This window comes from Falco rusticolus, chromosome 4, assembly GCF_015220075.1.
Source record: "Falco rusticolus isolate bFalRus1 chromosome 4, bFalRus1.pri, whole genome shotgun sequence".
NCBI lineage: Eukaryota > Metazoa > Chordata > Aves > Falconiformes > Falconidae > Falco > Falco rusticolus.
In genome coordinates, this window is record NC_051190.1 from 56,904,481 (window position 1) to 56,926,561 (window position 22,081).

At 41.5% G+C, this 22,081-nt stretch overlaps 1 protein-coding gene across 3 annotated transcripts in view; it reads left to right on the forward strand.

Annotated features, from left to right (window-relative positions):
• The window catches only part of LOC119147250 (sodium channel protein type 5 subunit alpha-like), a 217,113-nt gene that overhangs the window by 161,812 nt on the left and 33,220 nt on the right, over positions 1-22,081 (forward strand). For all 3 annotated transcript variants that reach the window (XM_037385963.1, XM_037385960.1, XM_037385962.1), the window contains 3 exons: positions 2,959-3,079; positions 12,389-12,543; positions 16,429-16,602. In XM_037385963.1, coding sequence (XP_037241860.1) covers positions 2,959-3,079; positions 12,389-12,543; positions 16,429-16,602 — 450 coding nt within the window. The remainder of the gene's footprint in view (positions 1-2,958; positions 3,080-12,388; positions 12,544-16,428; positions 16,603-22,081) is intronic.

Here is a 22,081-nt window from a genome sequence, read left to right on the forward strand (position 1 = left end):
CTCTTCCCTAAGCTCAGTGTTGCGTTTACTTACTGCTACTCTCCTGGGCTGTTCCCAGTTTTCCATGAGCATTCACTATTGACCCCTAACAGTGTGTTAACTTGGTGTGTTGGGTCCCTTTATGCCCTGCCGTGTGCCGTGTCTGGATCTGCCGATTTAAATATGTTTCAGGCTTTCTAGATATTTCTCTGCTTACAGTTGTATTAATTCTAACAGGCTCTCCCCCCTCTTTTTAATGATCCCCTTGTTGGAATCTTTTAAAAAGAGTTTATTTTCTTAGGCAACTGAATTTTGATTAGTTACATCTCCCTCACCAGTTGTTACTATGTCTCTAGCTCTTTTCTTCCCATTACTGAGTTCATTAAAACCTTCTTAATCCCTTCTAACTGTTCTGGCAAAGAGTAACCTTTGCTTCTCTCCTACGAGCTTTCCTAATCTTTCCCTCCTTTCTCATATGTATGGTTCCTTCTTTTTCTAGTCCCACTTTGGACCCTCAAACCTTTGCCTGCCGTTTGGGAATCCACACTCACTGCCTTTTCATCTTTGAAGGCTTTTCAGAGGAAACCCTGTCTGTTTTGTCTTGTGTGTTCCCCATCTCCCTGTGACAATGATGGATTCCAATATTTTCTGAAAACTCCTCCTGATAAATAACTCTGAAGAATTCTCGATTCTGCAAGATGTTTTCCTTGCAGTCTATTATAATTGCACCCTATTGTGTTCTGTGAATTTCCTAACCTGTCTCTGCTAAATCCAGCTGTCTCACTGACAATGCTGTCAAGCTGACGTTCTCACAGTTTTCTTTGATTTCTGTCTATTGGTAAGAATTGTATCCAACAAGGCTTTTTTTCTCATTGGAACCCCTATTTTCTACATCCTACAGCTGTATATAATTTAGGACTATTTTGGTGATCTGTGTTTTGATGTCTTCATAACAGAACAAATAATGACTAAACGCATTCCCTAATGAACAGTATCAGAAAGTTCTGACTGTGCTAGAGCTTGGTAAGACATTTTTTCCACCATCATATACTGTTGGTAATCTGTAGAAAATGGGCTTTATACAACAGCTGCATTCTGAATATGGATTTTTTAGAAGCTTTATCCATGTCTTTGACCTGTGCTTTCTGTTCTGACTCTTTTTAAAAGGTCTCTTCTTGATTATTTGCAGTTATTTTGAGTAGAGCATTAAAAACCCTAGCCAAGACTGTGACCTTCTGGATGCTGCAGCTAATTGCAAACAAGTAGCTCCCATCCCTGCTTGCAAGCATTGCTGGAATGTTCAATCTTGCCCATTTTACCCCAGGTTCAGCATTTCTCTGAATTCAGCTATAAATTTTGCATTGACTGTATACTGGAAAACAGAGGGCCCATTTTCACATTAATAATAAATATATAAAGCTGTACCTATTCTCTAACTCCATCACCATCATCCTCATGAAAATATTTTATGTGTACGTGCCATCTCTCATATAACTATCTCACAGATTGTTTAAAAGCATGGGTAAGTATTGTTGTCCTCATTTTTTTTAAATGGAGACGGTAGTATTGCAGGATAAAGCACAAAATTATTTCAGGAGGTACTCGGAGAACAGAATAAGAAGTTAACAAACAACCCACCTCTCCTGACTCCTGCTTACGGCTTTTTTTTTGCATTAATATGACCCTGGAAGATACCAGCTTCTGTGTTGCCCACTTACACTAGGTAGTGCTCTAATACAGTCAGAAACAAACTGTGAGCAGGGCTGGGCAAATATTAGAGCTTTCACTTTAGTGGCCAAGCTGAATAATCAAGTAAAATATAATTTAGGGTTAACACAACATGGAAATGTTTTATTTTAACTAGTAAAATAAAATGGTGGTGGTGGTGGGAATCCTGCTTTCTTCTAAAGAAAATGTTTTGATTCTGCTAAAAGAAAGTTTTGATTTGAAATGAAATTTCTATTTCATATTTGGGTGACTTACTTAATCATATATCTTATTCCCTTTAATAACAAATTCAGCCTCTAAAACAATTTTTTAAAATACTATATTCCCCAGAAATTTTTACCCAGATCTACTTGACAGTTCCTGCTCTAAATAGATAAGACAACCAAAGTCTCAGGGAGCAGGAATATTCTTGTCCCCATTTTGCAGAGGAGGATCTGAGTAACACTGAATTTAAACAATGCGCCTAAGACGGGGGTGTCAAAAGTTTCAGGCAAGCGATAGAGCCTGTGAGAGGCTTTCCAAAGCCATGTGTCCCCCCTCCTGCGTCACCTTGAGATCAAAGCAGGTGACCAAAAGGTAAGGGGACACATCACATGGTGGGAACAAGTCAGGTCTGGGATGAGGCAGGTGGAAAAGCCCTCACACATGTGTGCCTGTAGCATCGTGTGGCTGGACCCTGGTGCCAGAGGGACTTCTGCTCATCTCAGAGGAGAAGCTGTCGCAGCAGGGAGCAGAGCATGGTTCTGACTGACAAGGTGCGGATCTCACCCATCAGTTGTGGGTGAGGAGCCTCAGGCATTAGGCCCCAGAGACAGAAACCCAACGCAGGTCATCAGATTCATCCTTCGGCATTTCAGGAGCTAGGTCCCACTTCTGGTCCCCCATCCGAAGGTATAAGCCTTCAGGATGTACAAGCCTTAAGATCTTGAGTGGTTCCACCATTCCAAGCTTCCACCTACCATCACTCAGTAGCTGTTCACTATCTTTCTACGGTTTGCTTCTCTTTTGTTTTAAACAGTAAGTTCTGTGTGTTCACTTTTTATTCTTGTCCTGGTGGATGGGTCAGCTGTTAGCTCACGGCAGTGCAGGCAGAGCTGTCCCTGGAGGAGCGGGCACCATGTGATGTGCATGGCGATGTCTCTGTGTGGTGGCTTTAGCTGGGATATTGGCTAGTGGAATAAAAACTCCGCTACTTCCTTCGGGGCCATTGACCCATTTGTTTTCCTCATCTTTGCTCTTGTTGACAACAAGCTTGATGAAATCAGTCTTTCTGAAGGCAGCACAGTGGATTTGACAAATCCTGCAGAACTGCTGGAGCAGATCCCTGAGTTTGCTGAGGAGCTGATGGAGCCTGAGGATTGCTTCCCCGAAGGTAAGGGCCTGCGTATTTCACTGCAATGCTGAGGCGAGGAACCTCCTCTTCTCTTAGTGAACATCTCACCACCTTCACACTGCGTTGCTCTGGCTGCTTGCAGTTGTATTTCACTGGATGCACTTCATTTCTTAGATGCCGTAATGCTCCAAGCACACACTCAAAATCACTTGTTACCATTAGTCTTTGGATTTCCAAGGTGAGATAAACCAAAAGCATGCTCTAAAAGGCTGTGCAGCTTCTAAAGTGCTAAGCTTTTATTCATCATAATTTGTGCCATAAAGGTTTGAAGTTGTTTTGTTTGTTTTTTTTTTTTTTTTAAATGTTGATTTTTCTAACTTGGCCAGTGAAGATTTTTACTTTCCAGTATGTGTGCGTGATCAAATTTGGTGGACAACTGACCAGATAAGGATGTTTCTGTTGCTTAAAAGTACATAGGCAGTTAACAGAAACTGTCTGGAGATATCATGAGTCCCAGGGACTTGCTTCCATTTGTTTTAAAGAGTGTGTTAAGACTGACATGCCCAGTAACTTTCATATGACCAGGGATGCACTATATAAAGGTTATTTTACCTAATTATTTTAGATAACAACAAATCACATTTACGTAACTCTTTTAATACCTACATACGTCATCATTTTATTATTTTTTTTAACACCAGCCTGCTCCAAAACAGTTTTAAAATTCACTACATCAGAAGATCTATTTTAAAGTAAATCTAAAGGTAAATAGGTAAATAATATCCTAAGTTATCTCTTGTCAAGAATGAGTTATGTTCCAAATATTGTCTCCATCAGATTCCTCATTTTCCTTTAAATCTGAGTTAGGAAAAATAGGGTTAGCTGAATGCTAGTATACTTCCTTGAAAATTCAAGGATCGTTATAAATAAAAACAGAGCTGCTCAGATGGGATCAGACAGAGATGATTTGCTGGGTATATGAATGCCCCTGAAGTCAGCAAAAATGTGCATCTCTGTATCTGTGAGAAAGATGATTGAATGAGGTAAGGGAGCCCTGCAGGGCTTACAAATGTCCCTAAGATCTAAACATTTTTTTGGCAGCTCTGCTTAAAAGCAGTAGCCAAAAATTAATGCAGCTGATGGAAGAAAGCATGGTGCAACTATTCTGGCCCATAGAATAACATTTAGAAATTAGACCTGGTGTTTTCATTCCTTCACAATATATTTCTTAATGAGGCTAGTGAGCAGCAATCTATGTTGTGCACTGCAAAGTGAGACATTATATTATAATTGCTTAAACAAGCCTATGCTGTAAGCCTGGTGCTAGTCAGATGCTGGTTTACAAATTCTGAAACTGGTTGGCCATGATCACCTTCCAGTTTTTAAAAGAAATCAGGTGGACATCACACAACCCATCACTTCTTTCAGTGCACAGCCCTGATTCATTCCCAGAGCAGCAGCACTCTGTAATTTGCTCTGTCTTAAAATAACCAGAACTGCCTGAACCTCCATCATGCAGGACCACATCAGTACCAATCCAGTTTGCAGATCTCCACAGCTGTCAGTGGGATGCAGGATAGCAAGCAGTGTTCTTCTAAATAGATCACTGGAAGCGTTAAGCCAGTTTTGAAGCCGACTCACCATCTTGGCAGCAGACAAATGTAGAGGCAAAGGCAGTGTGGGCCAAGACCCAAGCTTGCTCTGGGTTACATCCACCCTGTTGGCTCCTGCTGCCCTCCCCCTGGCCACCCCTGCTCCTGCATTTTGCCATTTATTCTCTTCTCTCCTATTTCCTCACCAGTCCATGTTCAAGCCAGGGTGCTTTCCTGTTCTCCCAGGCTATGGACAGCTGAGCCTTGAGCCCTCAATGGGAACTGAAGGAGAACCCGCTCCCAGCCCTTTGCCCAGTGCAGGGTGTCCAGGGGCGCTGGGGATGTGTCTGCGGGTGATGTCCTCCCCACCATATCTACTCTGCTTTCCCATGCAGCACATATCCATGCCGATTTTTCAAAGGCCGCTGTGTAGACTAAACTTGGTCCCATTCTTCAGGGATTTGGCAAAAATGCATAAACTTGACATGTAAACATTCACGCATAAAATTTCAAGTCAAAGTGCCATAAACTGCAAGTCCAAATTATTCTTGTAGCAATGACATTAACATTAGCTTTTATTTATGCAGGGAAATAAAGTATTTTCCTATCCTTTTCTTCTATTAAATACCTTCTGCTATTTTTAACCAAACTTACCATTGCAATTAAACCTCATGCAGTTGTCATTTCAGTAGCAAGCCAACAAACCACAGTCTAATTAGCTAAGATATGACAAGGCTATAAAGTACTGCAATGAAGTATTGAAGGGCCTGAAGGGCAAGCTAATCTAGCGGTGCCTTTACTGGCTTGCAATAAAGAGCTACAACAATATTTGGTGTATCTGGGATAATGACCAGCTAATATTTGTGAAAGAAGGAGATTAGGTGAGATGAAGAGGAACAGCAAGAGGGGGAGGGTTAAGTTCTTAACTTGTTAGCTCACCAGCTATCTAAATTCTATGACATTCTATGACTTCTATCTAAAAACTATGACATTTCTAAACACATCCAGCATAGGTTATGTCCTGAACAAATATGTTCCGGATTCAGCCCCCTTTTGCAGATAACAAAGGCAACGAAGATAATGCATGTTCTTGAAATAGTTGCTGAAAGTTTCCTGAGGTCACAGTTTTCCCGGAGTTGGGTGACCCAGATAAGCCATAGGTCATTTTTCTTGGGGAGACTTGTTAATTCGTTATCATCTCAAAATAGCTTTGATTAGGGTCAATAGGGAACATTCTTGGGTCAGGAAATGTGAAGCCAAGGTAGGGTCACAGCTCTGGCAGCTAGCAAGTATTGCTGGGAAAAACCTGATAGAAATGGAGAGATCATTCTTGTTGCCAGTTGATGGGAAAACAATATCTAGGCAATGCCAGCTATTTGGGTATTTTTCCTCCAGATGCCTTGCAACACTCCTGTCCTGTTACCTCCATTGGAATGCCTTCTCTGCATCAAAAATTACTGTCTGGTTGGACATTATCTTCTGTGTCTCGCAGAAGGTCATCCAAAGAGAGCCCCCCTGGCCCCAGCACGCTCCTGTCTCCCAGACCCTAATAGGAGAAAGTTTTCACCATGTCCTTAAGCGTAATTCCCCGGACACAGCCCGCTGGCAAAGGTTTCAAGGGAGTATCGTCAGATGATCGTGCGAGAATGAGCTACCTTGCTCAATGCGTGGTTGATCGCAACTCGTGACACTGAGGACACCCAAACCCCCTTTTTCATGTGACCATGCAGAAGCGATTATTGCAGCTGGAAAATGCCATGTGCTAAAGAGAGGTTTCTCTGATTAATTATGGGATCTGCGTCATGCCCTCCCCCACCCACAACTAGCGGCTCTTGAGAGATGAAAGAGCAGAGAGGAGCAAAAGCAGATCATTAAACTGAACAAATCTAAACTAAGCTACAGGGACCACCACCAGATGATGTTTAAAAGCTAAGTAAAACTAAAACAAGCCCAACAAAATGGGTTCATTTTAATCCTAGGAAAAAATCTTGGAACAAAAACAAGTTTTAAAGTATATCTTTTTTCTAGCCTTAATACCTGAGATGCAGTGTACTTTTCCATCAGGAAGGGCATGCTAGCATTTTGTTGTATACAATTTTCAGACATGATAAGACTCTTACAGTCCTATTGCGTGCACAGAATTAAATTAATTCAGGTTGGACAGGACCACTAGATTTCAACTCATCCACCCCCTCTCTCAAAGCAAGGCTGACATCAGCGGTAGACCAGGCTGCTCACTGCCTTTGCTTCAAGGCATCACACCATTATTTGTAGTGACCTCCAAGAGGATAGGTTTTGAGGAGAGTAGCAGCAGATAAACAAGAAACGTACCCTTGTAAACCCCTTGGGAGAGCAAAAACATCGAGCAGACTGTGGCCTGGTCAGATGCTCTCTTGGCAGGACCCGATTGTCATACAGGACTCAAATCTCCATGTGATTTTTAGGTACCTGGATGCTGGAGACAGTGATGCAGATCTCTTCTGTGTCAGCCCTAGAGCTGCACAGGATAAAACCCCACCAGGCATGCCGGTGGGTTAGTGGGGCCAGAAGACGAGAAAGGGGTTAAATAAGGAGGGTCCACAGAGATCAGGTTCTCTCCAGCATGGGGACACAGCTGGGGACTTCCAAAGGGACTACAGCCAGGCTTGCTCTCTTGCTGGAGCACGCACAGCCAGGCAGACTGGCCATTGGAAACCCAGCTTGGCAGATACATACATACATACATACATACATATATATATATAAACCACGTTATAAATACTTACCTACTCGAGTTTAGCTGAGGAAGCTGTATTTTCCTTGTGTCATACCAAGCAATGCTGTAACCAGTATTCAAAGCTAAGCAAAATACTGTTTTGTTCTAAAGATGAAAGTCCCCATAATTAGGAATTCCTGTGTAAAGGTAGTAACAAAATTGCTGCGGTTTGAACACAAGGTACCAGACTTACTGGACCACAGTACAGAGGAAATCAATTGGTCTTCCCGGTTTATTGAAGAGGATCAGCAGCCAAATCCATCCAAAACATATCTAATAATTTAATGTAAATTTAAATGCATATATTAGTGTGAACAAGCAGTGGATTCGTAAAGTCTTTACTAGAAAGCCTGAAATCAATAAGCATGGCTGTCATGCATGCAGGAGGAAATGTTTGCTGTACAGCTCCCACATTCACAAAGATTTTTTTTCCCCAATACACCAAGGTAATGCGATCACATCTAAAAGCTTCATAGTTATAATGCACCAGGCTAGAAAATGTGAATGTGGAACTAAAGAAATACTTACACAAAATGCATTGTAAATTAAATTCCTGCTGCTTTTTTTTGTCCTCTTTTTTTTTTTTTTTTTTTTAGTATCTTATTTATCATTGTGGCAGATGCTTAAGTAAGAGCTTTCTGTGTGACACCTGTAGTGGAGACTGCTGTTTAGAACACGTCTTAATCTGCAGTTTGTGATTGTGCTATAGGACACCCCAGTGACTGAAGGGAACAATTCCCCTGTTATAAAAACAAACAACAAGTAAATAATATCATGGTATACCGGTGCATTTGGAAACGTTTTTTAGGAAATAGGTCTCTGATTCCTGAGAAATGGTATGTAATGTTCAAAAGTGAATTGAAACCAGATGTTGTTCTTGGACAAGTTAACCACTGGTGCAGCTCTGTGCAGCTCCACTGATTTACCTGCAAATAACTTGACCCTTTGCGGGGGCTTTTTCTGCTGTTCTGTGTTTCTGTTGAGCAGTAACCTACTACCCAAAAGATCATGGTGGAAATGAGTCAGTTTGCTCTCAAAAAAGATGTAGCTCAACATGAATTACAGCAGCAAAACTAAGTCCTGACTAAATTACAAGGTGGTCAGCTGCTTCTGCATAACGCGTTCCCTACTAGCATTGATTTCAGGGGGATAGCACAAATCTATGAGACAAGGCTGTATGAGTAACGCTGCTATAAGAAATGCCAAAGGATTTATTCCTGCCTTGACACTTGCTGTGCTAAAAGGTGTTAATGAATAGTCTTCTTCGTGTGGATAAAGTAGCTTGCAAAACCTGAAGCTGGGCTCTGCTGACCGCCTGCCTTGTTATAGAAGCTAGCTGGAGTGATGATTGCTCAGAGACTCAACCACTTCATGCCTTAGACACACTGGAATATTTTTATTATTTTGATTTCACAGAAATGAGGGGGAGAAAAACCCTATTAGAATGCTGACCGAGGTCAAGTAAACATTTTTGTTGGGTTATGTGAAGCTTCTAATTCAGCATTTAAGCTTGGGTCAAGGTCACCAGAACAGTAGGGTACCACCATTACGAGAGAGTCCAGGAAAGCACAGGCACTAAACAACAGTCAGTGGGGGAAATCAGAATATTTGAAATGGAAATAGAACTTTACCAATTCATTAAAAGACCAGTTTGTGGTCAGTTTTCTTATTTTTCTTTCCATTTTCTCTTTTTATGTTTGCTGTATGAATAGTTAAAAATAGCATTTCATCTGAATTGCAGCCAGCATGATTATTCAAGGAAGTGCTACTTCACATCCGTAATTGTATCAGAATCTGGTCTAAACATTTCTGAATTGGGCTCTATCAAAACCATGGGATTTAATAGTGGTGTGATTTTGGGCTGACTCATCTGAGAAGCTATTTTGGATTTTGCAAGGTATTACTGGCAGTAACTAGGACTTTTTTTCAGATCAGAATTGTATGAAAGTCATCAAAGAGCATTAAAAAAAAAAAAGATCAGTGGTCCTAGCTGGCTTTCTGTCTTTAAAACTACCTCTCTGTACCTGTAGATTATCAGATGGAAGCTGACTGAATGAGCAATAGCCTGTTTTTACCATTTTGTAGGTATTTTCCATCACAAATGAAGTGACTTTGGAATTCATAGTGCCCTGCTCATTAGTGTTTAATTTGAAGGTGATCCCTTAATTTTAGCTGAAACTGGGCTCAGGTAATCATGTAGGCTTCCTGTGTAGTGGAAAGGCAGAGGCAGACTATTCCAGGGAATGATTCATCCAACTGTCTTACAGTGGGGAAAACCACCTCTTGGAAGATCCCAACCTTTTCTATCAGTACTAGCAGGGCATTTCTGTTCTGTACGAGCGTGACAGAGCATGTCATGCCTGTTACCAGTTGAGCCCAGGCACTCGTCTAAAGACTAAAAAGATAAGTACCCATCTAGGAAGTAACTTAGGAGAAAAGAGGTGAAAGTTTCTAGACAAATGTTTGAAGTCAGAAAAAAGCAGATTTTTCCCCAAATTTAAACTGTTTATGGGAAGGAGGTAAGCTCATGGAAAGTTTATTCTGCTAGAAGCAAAGGTTACTTCCAGTACAAAGGGGGATTTCTGCTTAACTTGAGAAATCCACATTTACCTCATGAGCAACATACTCATTAGGCTGTTCACATGACAAATGAGGGCTCTGAGACCATGTCTTTGGTCTTCCTGATCCAAAGCTGAGTTGACAGTGAGGTTGCCAGCATACCTGCATACCAGCACAGATTGTGGAGCAGACATCTGAAATATGGTAACGATGCTAAAGGTTGTGGGATAAGAAGTAGTGTAAGAGATTTCTGGCAGCGCTGCTGAGATGCAACTAAAAGTCCCCTCTGTCATGTCATGCTGGTGGGATTATTCTTCATGGGCATCTCTAAGCAGAGCTTATGAGTATGTTAGCTCAGGGACCCTGGTACCATGCAGTACTGCACACCTGAAGTCTGTTCCATGTATCTACTTCCTAAAATATACCCAAATCACACGCATTACCATCTACAAGCAGTGTACTGGTTTTAGCAAAAAAGTAGTGACTAATGTGATATCCTTTTATCCTTTGACGTGATTCTTTGGTGGCTAGGATTGAAATGCTTAGAAAGATAATAGTTGCCTTTGCTGGAGTGGTACCTGACCTACAAAGAGGCACAGAGATGGTTCTTACATTTCTATCTTCTCCTAGCATTATGTCCTTCTCAAATAGTTTGATTAATTTAGTGTATTTCAATGGAGCCCAGAATTTCTCTGAATCCCAGAATACAGTGTTAAACTGGGAACTGGCGCTTATTTGTGTGATGCAGGCATTTAGAGGACAGTTATTTACTTGCATCATTGTCCCATTACCTTTGCAGAAATGGTTTACTATCCTGTTAGTCCCATACCAAAACCTCACACAGGGCACGAGCCTACACCTAACCAAAATCTCAGAAATGGGAGGGAGAGGGAAGCTCTGGACATGGTTCATGTATGAAACATCCTACAATTCTGCTGCTCCATAGCAGGGATCCGAGGTAATACAAACTTATAGAAAGTGCCAGAAGGACCGTAGCGGACTTAGCATCTCTCTTCCTCCTGGATGAGCCTGCTGCCAGCACAGTCCCACTTCCAGCTGCTTGGGAATCCTGGCATCCCAGGAGTTGCACTTGATCTCCTTGTGCATCACATGCAGCTCAAGCACCTCAGTTATGCCACCTTGAATTAGCAGCACCTGCTGTCTGCGTAACCTTGGCACTCACCCTCTTTCCTTCCTGAGCTTCCTTGCCTAAATATTATTTCTATTTGCAATAACATTGCATTACATCAGCACACTGAGATGCCCTCCCTTGTCACTTCTGAGCAGTTGTTGTGTGCTTCAAGACATGTTAGTGACCTTGGCCAACTTTCAGCTATGGAGGCAGTTGGCCTGTGGTTTTTTTTTTCTTATGATGGGACTGATAAAGCTCCACAACTAAGACTCTTTCTATACAACACATGGATTAAATGTAGGGTAAAAAGTTTGCTTTTTGAAAATAAAGTTTTTCTGAGGGTCATTCTCATTAGCAAAAGTTGTGAAATTTCAGGCAAATTCCTGACACAAGGCTGAATGGCCAGCCTGGAAAAGGAAAGTCCTGGCTACCAGAGTGTCCTCTCACACAGTTTTAAGTTCTTATCCAGCACAAGGTGATGCCCATGGTGTTTTTTAAAATGGGAGAGATGGATCTGTCCATTACCAATGGTAATATCCCTTTGCTGTAACAAATGAATGTTGCTAAGGAAACTAAAAATGGCCATGGTTTTGCCTATCAGAAATCCTTGTGTGGTGCCCATTGCAACCACAGCATTTAACTATCACATGCTATTTGTCACTAAGGTCAGAAAGCACTATGAAGCATGAGCAGGGAACCTCCTGTGGCCTGGATGTCTAAATTTCTGCTGACATTTCCAAAGTTGTTCTAATCCCTTGTTTAAACTCATGAGAGTCCAAGAGATCAAAATCTGCTCCTGCTTTTGCTTTCTTGAGTCTTTTCAGCACGTTGGTCCCATCTGCACTGTAGCACCTTCTCCCTTCATCTCCCTTTCATCAGATTGACACTTTTAATCAGTAATTCTAGTGGTATCATAGTAACAAGAAAATATCCTTCCTCCATTCAAAAAGATGTGGAAACTGTTGGTAATACCCTGCTGGAGTTGTTACTCCTGACCAGGGGTGTTGTCTGAGCTCAACCAAGGCAATGTGATTGACCTAGGTCACTAGTGACTCATGGTCAACATATTCTGTATCATAAAAATCACTGGGGCACATTTTAAGTGATTTTGAATGTTTTTTTTAATAGAGAAGTGAGAGGGGGAAGCAAAAGGCAGAGCAGAAGAGGTTGGTGAGAAAAACAAGGGAGGAAAGACTCCACGCAGCAGCTTATTGCTAGAAGAAATCTTGTTTGTCAGCTCCTTATTGCACCTCTAAGAATTAAATGGGCTTTTTAAACAATTGCTTTATTTTTGTTTTGCTCCTTTTCAGTTTGCGTGCGATTCTTCCCATGCTGTTCAGTGGACATCACAAAATTTCCAGGCAAAATTTGGTGGAGGCTGCGGAAAACCTGCTACAGAATCGTCGAACACAACTGGTTTGAAACTTTCATCATATTCATGATCCTGCTGAGCAGTGGAGCCCTGGTAAATGTAACAGGATTTCCTAGCTGGTTGAAGGTGGACATGGGTCTCAGAGGTGTTTTCCAGTTAGCTGTCTCTAAGATCTTATGAGCCCTTACTGATCATGTCTCAAAGCCAAGCATATCTGGGGCCAAAACAGGTCTTCAGCTTTCCTGATTTCACCTGCTTTTACCATGGTGGGGATCTTTCTCCTGTTATAACATAAAATTATGGCATGCATATGTTTGGAAAAGCAAATCCTTAAGCATGTCTGTGTGAGGAAGTATCACAGAGTTACTACTTCAGCATCCCATCACTGCTCCATGGTAGTTCCCATCTGGAGGCTTGTATTTTGCTCCAGGGATGGCTTTTTTTCCTTTTCTTTCTCTCTCTCTCTTTTTTTTTTTTTTTTTTTTTTTTTTAGCACATTTTGTAATTACCAAAGCAAGATCATAAAAGAAGCAGGGGACACTGAATCAGTGTTACCCGTGGAGCTAGTGGGCTCCATGTTTTGAATACACCTTAGCTTAAACCCCTGTACCTTCCCTGCACAGATGGCTCCAGATTGCATCCGAATGTGTATGTATGGGAGGCTGGGTGGCCATTGCGCAGGACCCTGATAAGGGATCCTCTCCTCCTGAGATCCCACCATGTGCTGGCATTATCCTCTCTGTATTATCAGCCCTGGGCTCTTTGCAGTGATGGCAACATACATTCCTGTTGCTCATTTACATGTCAGGAATGTCACTCAAATTGATAGGATTTCTGCCAGATTTTTCCCTAAGCATAGAGCAAACGGTGTATCTCAAGAGTTCTCCAAGCTTTGGTCTGGTGGTCACTGATCTCCTTAGTGATGGAGTAAGAAATGAACCTACTAAATTCACAGGCAGTGCCATGTTTGGACAAGTTATCTGTGCATTTCTGCAGGTCAGGATTAACTTCAGCTATATGGATAAATCTGCCTTAAATAGTAAAGAGGAGCATCATATTAGAAAGGTGCCTGCTTCACCTCATCAGGGGCAATCACGGGCAGAAGGCGTTAGCAGGATGACTGGTAAGGTAGCAGATTGACTAAAAAGAGCTGGAAAGAGAACAGGAAACAAACAGGGTAGAGTAAACTATATCACAGCACCACACAAAAGCCCAACACCCCACTGGGCTGTATAAATAAGCATGTTTTTCCACTCCAGTTGGCATCAAGGAGGCCTCAGCTGGAGCACTGGCTTCAGCTCTGGGCATTGCACTTTGGAAAAGACATGGGCTAATTGAAGAAGCTCCAGAGGAGAGCAACACAAATTATCAGTGGCCTAAAAAATTTAAAAAAAATAATAAAAAAAGGGGGAAACACAGAAGTAGTGGGTTTATGTAGTTTAAAGAAAGTCTCTGCAGGGAGACAAGAAGGTGGAAGTGCATAAATGTTGATGCAAAAAGCAAAGGAATGGACTGTTCTCTAGGTCCATCAGGGATGGGCAGAAATTTCACCCAGGGGATTTTATTTTATTATGAAAAATAAGAGGCTGAAAAACTTGGGTAAATAGTAGGCTTCTGAAAATTGTCATAGCTTTGCTGAAATCAATGGAGTCTGACAGGTTTTGCACCAGCTTGAGAATCAGCATGTTACTTTTTAACACATTTTAAAGGGGGCATGTCGCTTGCTATAATACACTTTAGATGAATACACTTCCTTACATATGTAATTAAAAGTGCCTTGGATACTGAACGCTGCGATATAAATCTCATTTAATTTTCATTGCATGCATTCATTTACTTTCTGTGATTTTCAATTTAGCCAGCGCAATTCTGTATAAGGGCAAATTATGCTGCATTTTCTCATATATCAGCACTGTGCTTCAGTATTTGGACTGGAGACATTGGAGGCAGCACGGCTCTGTTCTTCTGTTATTCTGGGGTGAGCTCTTCCAAAAACTGAGCTCATCTGGCTACATCCCTGGGGCATACTAAATTCTTAAGGGAATTTAAGAACATATATTTGTGTTTGGTAGTTTAACTATCAGAATGTAGCTGTAGCTTACTGCAAAAGATCCAAACCCCCTTCTTATGCATTTAAACCATAAGCACCCCAAATGGAAGCCTGTGTTTTAAATAGTACTTGTGGATAACACTGCAGGTATCCTGATTAACTCCTTTTTTAACACATGAAGCAAAGCAGAATAAATAACCCTTAAGGATGTTTTGTATCACAAAGATTTCATCTATTGTCAATGTGAAGAAATGCAAAACACCAGAGTTGTGTCGTTTGGCTAATATCCCTAGCTTGTGCAGAATGTACAGCACACCTGAGGCATTCAGGTAGTGTATTTTTCATGCCTTATTAAGCTGTTTTTTCCTCACAAGTGCTTGTAGTAGACAAAACACAATGTACTTTTTGACAAGTTAGTAGAAAACAGGGAGAGCAAAGGAGGGAGAGGAGGAAATCACTCTAAATAGTTTGTTGTTATTTTTGCAGTAATTGCAAAGTACAGCAAGTCATCTGACAAAGTGAGTGAGCCCCTACAAGAAGTGATAAACTCCAGTCTCTACGTGTATTGTTCTCTGTGGCTTTCTCCAACAGCTCTTTCACACCCTTGAAATATCATTTTTGAAGGCAAGATAGGAGACTGAGTTGCAGCGAAAACGTCACCCCAAAGTGTGGGGACAAATGGACAAGCTTTGGCACAGGGTGCCAAACCTTTCTTGTCACTTTAATTACTGTTCCCTGGCAGGCAAAAGAGCAGTGTGACCGCTTGAGTGACAAGTAACACACTTCTTGTATCTCCAGGCACTGGGTGTTTGCTAACTTTTTGAAGCTCCTCAGAAAGTAGCTACAGATCTTGAAAAATGTAAATGCAGATAATTAAGATGATTAGCACAGACCCTCTCAAACAGCGTTGTTTCTTGCTGCCAAGTGCTCTGGGTCATACGATGGGACGAGAGTAATATATCAAAGCTTGGGTTATCCAGGTTACAGGACACGGGAGCAGCTGGTGTAAGGAGCTGGGGAAGCAGACCATAAACACTGCTCGACTTAGAAGCCCCAAAATGGGCTGTATATGCACCGCCCTGACACTAGGATCCTGTATTTTATTTCACATATATTATAAAGTGAACGGTAAATTATAAGACAACTTTGTTTTATATTAGTAGACATATTGGTTTATATCTTAAATAATTTAAAGGGGTTATTAAGTTGCTTGCATTTGATACAGATACTGAAAGTCCTTTGATGATGGCCTGCCTAAGATTAGTTAGAGATAGATGAGATGGGTAGATAGATACCTTGACCTTTAAAACATAATTGTTCTGTTAAGTGAATAATAATGAGCATTTGTTGAGGCAGATAGCTGAGGCTACCTGAAATGTGATGGCTGAACAGAAGCCAGGGAACACTGGTACTCTGTTACACAGGCAGGTTAATAACCCAATTTGTCATCATTAGCAATAAGCCAGTTTTGACTAAATGTAAGGGTCGGATTCTGCCTCTGAAAGACTGGATTCCCATGCCCTGGGACATCTGAGATGCCCTGATAGCAGCTGCACAGCCAACGGGAGCTGGGGTAGGGTGCCCTTGGGCAGTTTGGGGTGGCACCTTGCTCACAGATGCACATTCCCAAAGTTAGGGTGCTCAAGCTTTTCTTACACTCAGAAGATGTCTAGTCAGCACAGCCAGAAGAGGTTGGAGAGAGATAGCTAAGCATATGTCCATTACAGGGGAAAGCTGAACAGATCTCTGGTAGGTTAGGGTCAGTCCTCTGTGTGCCTGTGCACTCCTTCTGATGGTAATATTAAAATACATCAGAATCATAGACCCTACATGGTATCCCATCAAATAATGCTACAGACTTGCAGTGGAACACTGATACTTTCCAACACAGCTTAGGAGAAGTTTTAATCAATTTTTTGTACTTCCAGGCTTTCGAAGATATTTACCTTGAAGATCGAAAAAACATAAAAACCATGCTGGAATATGCTGACAAAATATTCACTTACATCTTTGTCCTGGAAATGCTCCTGAAATGGGTGGCTTATGGCTTCAAGAAGTATTTCACCAATGCCTGGTGCTGGTTGGACTTCCTTATTGTCGATGTAAGTATCATTTTGGAACTACGATGCTTCTTGTCTTGGATTTTACAGTGCATAAGAATGGGCTGTTAAGTCTGGCAGCTTTGCATTTGCAAAACGACAGCTGTCACTCTGATTCTGAGTAACAACCTTAGGCAAAGCTCGAAGGAGGTCTTGATATGTAACTGTGCACCCCCAGGAATCAGCGTGCAGAGAAGACCGCTTTGTGTCATCGCATAGAGGTGTCACCCTGCTAATTTGAGTCACATTCCCTTCTCGTCCCTAGGAACTCGCTCTTCCTTGTAGCATTTAACATCTCATTCCACACTCCCAGCTAGCACCAGGTCCAGTTACCTCCAACATGCTCCACATGACCTCGACACACAAGTCTTTCAGCAGATTAGAGAAGCTGTCCTTGGCGCAGTTTCCCAGCGAGGCTGCCAGCGGCCTGTAACAGTATGTTCAGTGCCATCTCCCAAGTATTTACCAGTGAAGGAGTCCAGAAGAAGGTGTGAATAGTCCTCTTGTCAAAGTGATTTCACTATTTCAAAACCTTACAAAATACTCCAAATACTTGAAATATCCCAACGCTTGGTTCTGCTGGGAGGATAATCCTTAAAAGCAAGTAATAGTCAAAACAAAAGGGAGCTCATGCCCCAGGAGTGTTGCTAGTACCAGGCATGCCCCTTCCAAGGTTTCACATTGTCTGGATGTGGGATCTGTCAAATTCAGGAGAAGCCAGCAATGCCAAATCCTCCAGATGAGGTTGAACATTTCATCATGGCATATCAATAAGGAGGCAATTATCTCCCCGAGGCCGTTTCTTATTAGCTTGAGATATAAATGTGGAAGACTGGCAGAGCTTTGCCAAGACTGTGTAACTTATTAAACTTTTGCTAAATTATTTTTCCCCATTTTACATCTGAAACTTGACTCTGGGGAGAACTGCACTTTTTATGGCCCCAGTCCAGGAGAGCACTTCAACAGGACGATTTACTTGTTTGAAGTTATGGACATGTCTAAGTGCGCTGCTGGATCAGAGCCTTTGGAAGCTTCTCCAGAGCTTTAATAAACTGATTTATGAGAAGGAAGTTCTTTACATATATTGTAGGTCATAAATTCCTCTTTGCATACATGCTTGGAAACCTCTTAAAGGGAAGGCATTCATTTTTCACAGATTAGCTTCAATAGAAGAGGAAGGCCTGGTTTAATTATCTAACCACAAAATTGGAAACCACCAGTTCCTAAGTTGCAGCCCAACCCTGAAAACTGTGCTTTCTGTGGTTTGGGTCAAGACATAGCTTTTCTTTCCTGGTTTCTCCATCTGCGAAAATGGGACTAATAGGACTCATCTAAAGTATTATATGGGCTTCCAGGAATTTGTTGTTGAAGTTAGGTTTTAATGAGCTTCCAAAGACTAGAAGGGCTGGATGAGGGCTGAATATTGTCACAACTATAAGTAGAAGTCTTCCTGACAGGAGCAACACTTTGCACGATGAATTCACTGAAACAATCTGGAGCTCTCCTGCATCATTAACAGTTTGAAACAATCTCCACACTTGCTAGAAACACATACTTTGTAGCATGACATCTAATTAATACCAAAGACAGTAAAACAAAACCTGGTTTTTTCTTTCTAAATTCTTTCCTCCATGAGAAATACCCTCTTGGAACAGGAGCTACACAAGAATGCAAAGTTAGTATGTAACCCCAAAATTCAGCTACAGGTTTGCCTTTTCTTGGTGGGGTTTGTAAGTATAATGACAGATTGTAGAGGCAGCCACAGGTGGGCTGAGGAAAGGGGCTTCACCTCCTTGGCCCCACGTCCAGAGCACGTACGGTATAAAACAGTGCTATAGGGGAAAGGTGACCACTGCCCGCTCTTATCCCCAGAAAACCCACCCCAGAGCCTTCTCACTGACCCAGAGGTTTTTATTTTCTTAACCCACATTTAAATGTCATTCTTGTAGGCTCCAGATCTAGCCACAAAGTTGCTCCACCTTTGAGTTGCTTCAGTAATTGATTGACTCTAGGAAATCGCTTGCTCTTTAGTGTTCTCAATGATTAAAGCTTTCTCCCATGCCCCATTTTTTTCTTCAAAGTCATTGCCCAATGTGGATTATGAGAACCTGGTACTATATTTTTAGCGGGTTTAACAGATGCTCGTCTCCTACCCTATTGCTCACCCACCCTGCCACTCTGAATTGGCAGAGGAACTTGCTATCATTTTTCCAGCAAACTTTTTACTTCAATTTACATTTTCTTTTTGGTCCTTTGAGAACCAAATCACTGCAACTGAGCTGCAGAAGGGAGTGAATGGGCGAATTAGCTGCTCCAAAAGAAGCAGATGAACCACTTGTCTGATTTTCTCAAATTTGTTTGTTGAAAATTATTCACTTAAAAATTCCTGATCTGCAGATTATTCATTAGCAGTTTGGTATCAGTATTCAAAATTCAAGCTGTGACGGTTGATTTTTCATTGGACATGTGAAACCATCTATCATCTGTGTTTTCTAATTGTACAAATGCAACTCAGATTCCTTTTTCTGTTGTGAATAATTCATAAAACCAGCTCAAAATTTGCAAGTATTCACTATTTCTAAATGAGAAGTGAACCCGGGGTGGTATAAGAATATTGCTGCTGAATCAGATTTTTTATTATTATTATTTTATTTATTTATTTACCCTGCCTTGTGAAAGACCTTTGACATTGATTTGGGCCAGTGGAACAGCAAAGGATGCATCTGACAATTATGGATTACTAAATAAAATTCTGTCTTGCAAAGCCTGAACATCAAAACACACAGTAATCTACAAACCAAGAGCTATTTTTGCTGGATGTAGAATCCCTGAAGGATGATCTCTGATAATGGGCTTCTCTGCATCTCAAAGAAGTGTGCTAGTGTAGCAAAACCATGAGAAAGGGCTTTTAAATACACTGCAATACAATTAAGTCCTATCAGCAACACTGCAACAGATTTCTTTGGGAGAAAGGGAGGAAGGAGTAACCAAACCACAAAATACAGGCTCATTTCAACTCAGGGCACCTGGGAAAGATGCCTTAGAATCTGTCTGCTGAAATTTGGATAGATTCAAAATCAACATTGATGTTCATCTATACATGTTACCTCCTTGGAAATAATAAGCGTACTGCTAAAAGTAACCTCCTTGTACGCTGCAAATATAGCCTCTCTGTGCTTATGAACTGGAGCAGCGGGCACACAGTCCACAACTCTTTTCAAATGAGGGAAAAGCAGAGACCGTAGTATATCTAAGTGTAGACAGACATCAGTATCACCATCAGGAATGGTGTTTATGCAAAATCCTCTTTGCTAGGATGCACAGGCAAATATTTCCACAAAGAATAGATATCTTCCAAGCATTCATGCAATCAAAAGCTCTTCGTACAAAGCAGATTAAACAAGGGCTCTGAACTTGGCCGGAGATGGAGGCGCATAGCATTCAGAACGAATGTTTCTGAAAACTGCTCTCAACCAGGCATGTCCTGCGACAGGCAGAGCCAGTTGGGGTTCAAAACAAGAGGCAGATAAACTCCACCAGTTGTACAGGCTGGTGTCGTGTTTGATGTTCCTTTCAATTGTTTCCTCTGACCTATAAATATTATCTTCAGCTTATCTAGTTTGAGCTTCAGCCAATTAATACTGAGCTCTGCCCCAGTCTCTGCTGACAGCGGATGGATTATCCCATTGCAGTGGTCAGTTCGGGAAAGGCATCAGTCTGGAGCTTAGCATCATTCAAAGATTGGAGGTGTTGCAGTCAACAGCTTCTTCGCTCATGGATCGTGCGCTGAAGCCAGAGGGGAGAGACCAGTACCCTGCAGAAGCTTGGGAAAGGGATGTGAAGTCCCTAACTCATCAGTAAGAATGGTTAGGAAAAAAAAACCAGTCACAACCAAGTTTCATTGCCTGTGGCATACACAGAAAAATCCTCTTAAACGGGCACTGATGTCATCTCTCTACAAAAGTCCGTTATCAAAAATCCATCATTTCCATTGCAGCTTTTGGGTTCAATTTAATTGATCAAAAGTTGGTCCCCATCCAGGCTTAAAGACCCCAATTGTCATTTACTGATTTTGGAGATGAGGGGACATGAGGGTTTCTCCACCAATTCTTTCTAAGATTATCCCATCTTTCAAGATTTGATACTTAGGGAAAGTTGTTTTCTTAGGAAATTGTTATTTTAGAGATGCTGGCAGCCTCCTTCCCCTTCGGCTGTCTCCAGCAGTGGGTCCTGATGCTGTGTCCTGAAGCAGGGAGGGGAAAATCATCTCTAGTTTGCAATTTTTGCCCTGATGCCCCATCAGTTTCTCTCCAGCTGAATCACCACGCAGAAGGATTGCTTCTTCCATCCCTTTTCCTGTACCGCTGCGGAGGCAGGGGCTCACCACAGCTTTAAGCAGTGTATCTGTCTGCAAAATAGCTCAAGCAAGGATCAGCAATGGATTTGGAGGGCAGACATCTCAAATGAGTTATTCAACAAGTCCACTAGGCAGGATTTTGTAGAGGTTTTTACAGAAGCAAAATAATATGTAAGGCTCACCCGCCCCCCATCCCACCCCCCTTACCCTTTGTGGATGGTTATAACGCAACATGTTTCTTGGTGTTCGCCTGGAGCTGCTGAGTTTGTACTTAGAGATCTGTATTCCCCACTGAGCAGCTTTCCAAATTTCCTGTTTGCTGCCAAATTTCCTGTTTGCTTGTTTGAGAACTGCTCATGGATGTTCAGTCATTAAATACACCATCATTTTCACTAAATGCTTAAAAAAATACAGATATTAAATTTTCCAAGATAGTTTCCTGGAAAGCGCTTGCTCTGAGATTTCTACTTTGGATACTTCATTGCCAGACGAGTTAAGCAGCAGCTAATAATCTTTGAGTTTGAGACGAACAATTTAAAACAGTCGTTCTATCCCTAGTTAAAAATTGAATTGAATTAAATTATGCCCTTGTGTTGGATTGTCTTTAAGTGACAATTAAAAACTTGCTGCGTGAAGTAAATATTAATGGCTTATGATTACATTAATTGTTTTTTCCATCTGTATTCCCTGTTGATTAGCAAGGTGATTTCTGTTTGCTTTACCAGTAATTACACAATCTGCTGTAATGAGCTGTTCCCAAACAGCACTGAAATCCAATTTGTATTCTTGGGAAAATGTCCTAAAAGCATGCAAATTTCGTCTAGTTTCTGTTCAGAAAAAGCACACAGGAACAGAATGACAAAAATACAGCTGAGGCAAAACAAAAATAATATAGCTTGTCACTTGGAGAACATCTTAAGAGTGAACTTTTTAGTGCTCTCTGAGAGTTATCAAAAATCCATGGGCTACAACAGAGTACTATTACTTCAGAGTTCTTTTTTGACTAGTTTTCTTCCATTTCCTCAAAGAAAATGCTTATGTGGGATTTCTGAAGATGTCTCAAGTGCACATTCTTCTGAGCCTCTGCTGATGGCGTAAACCTCCCAAATAACTAACAGGAAAGAG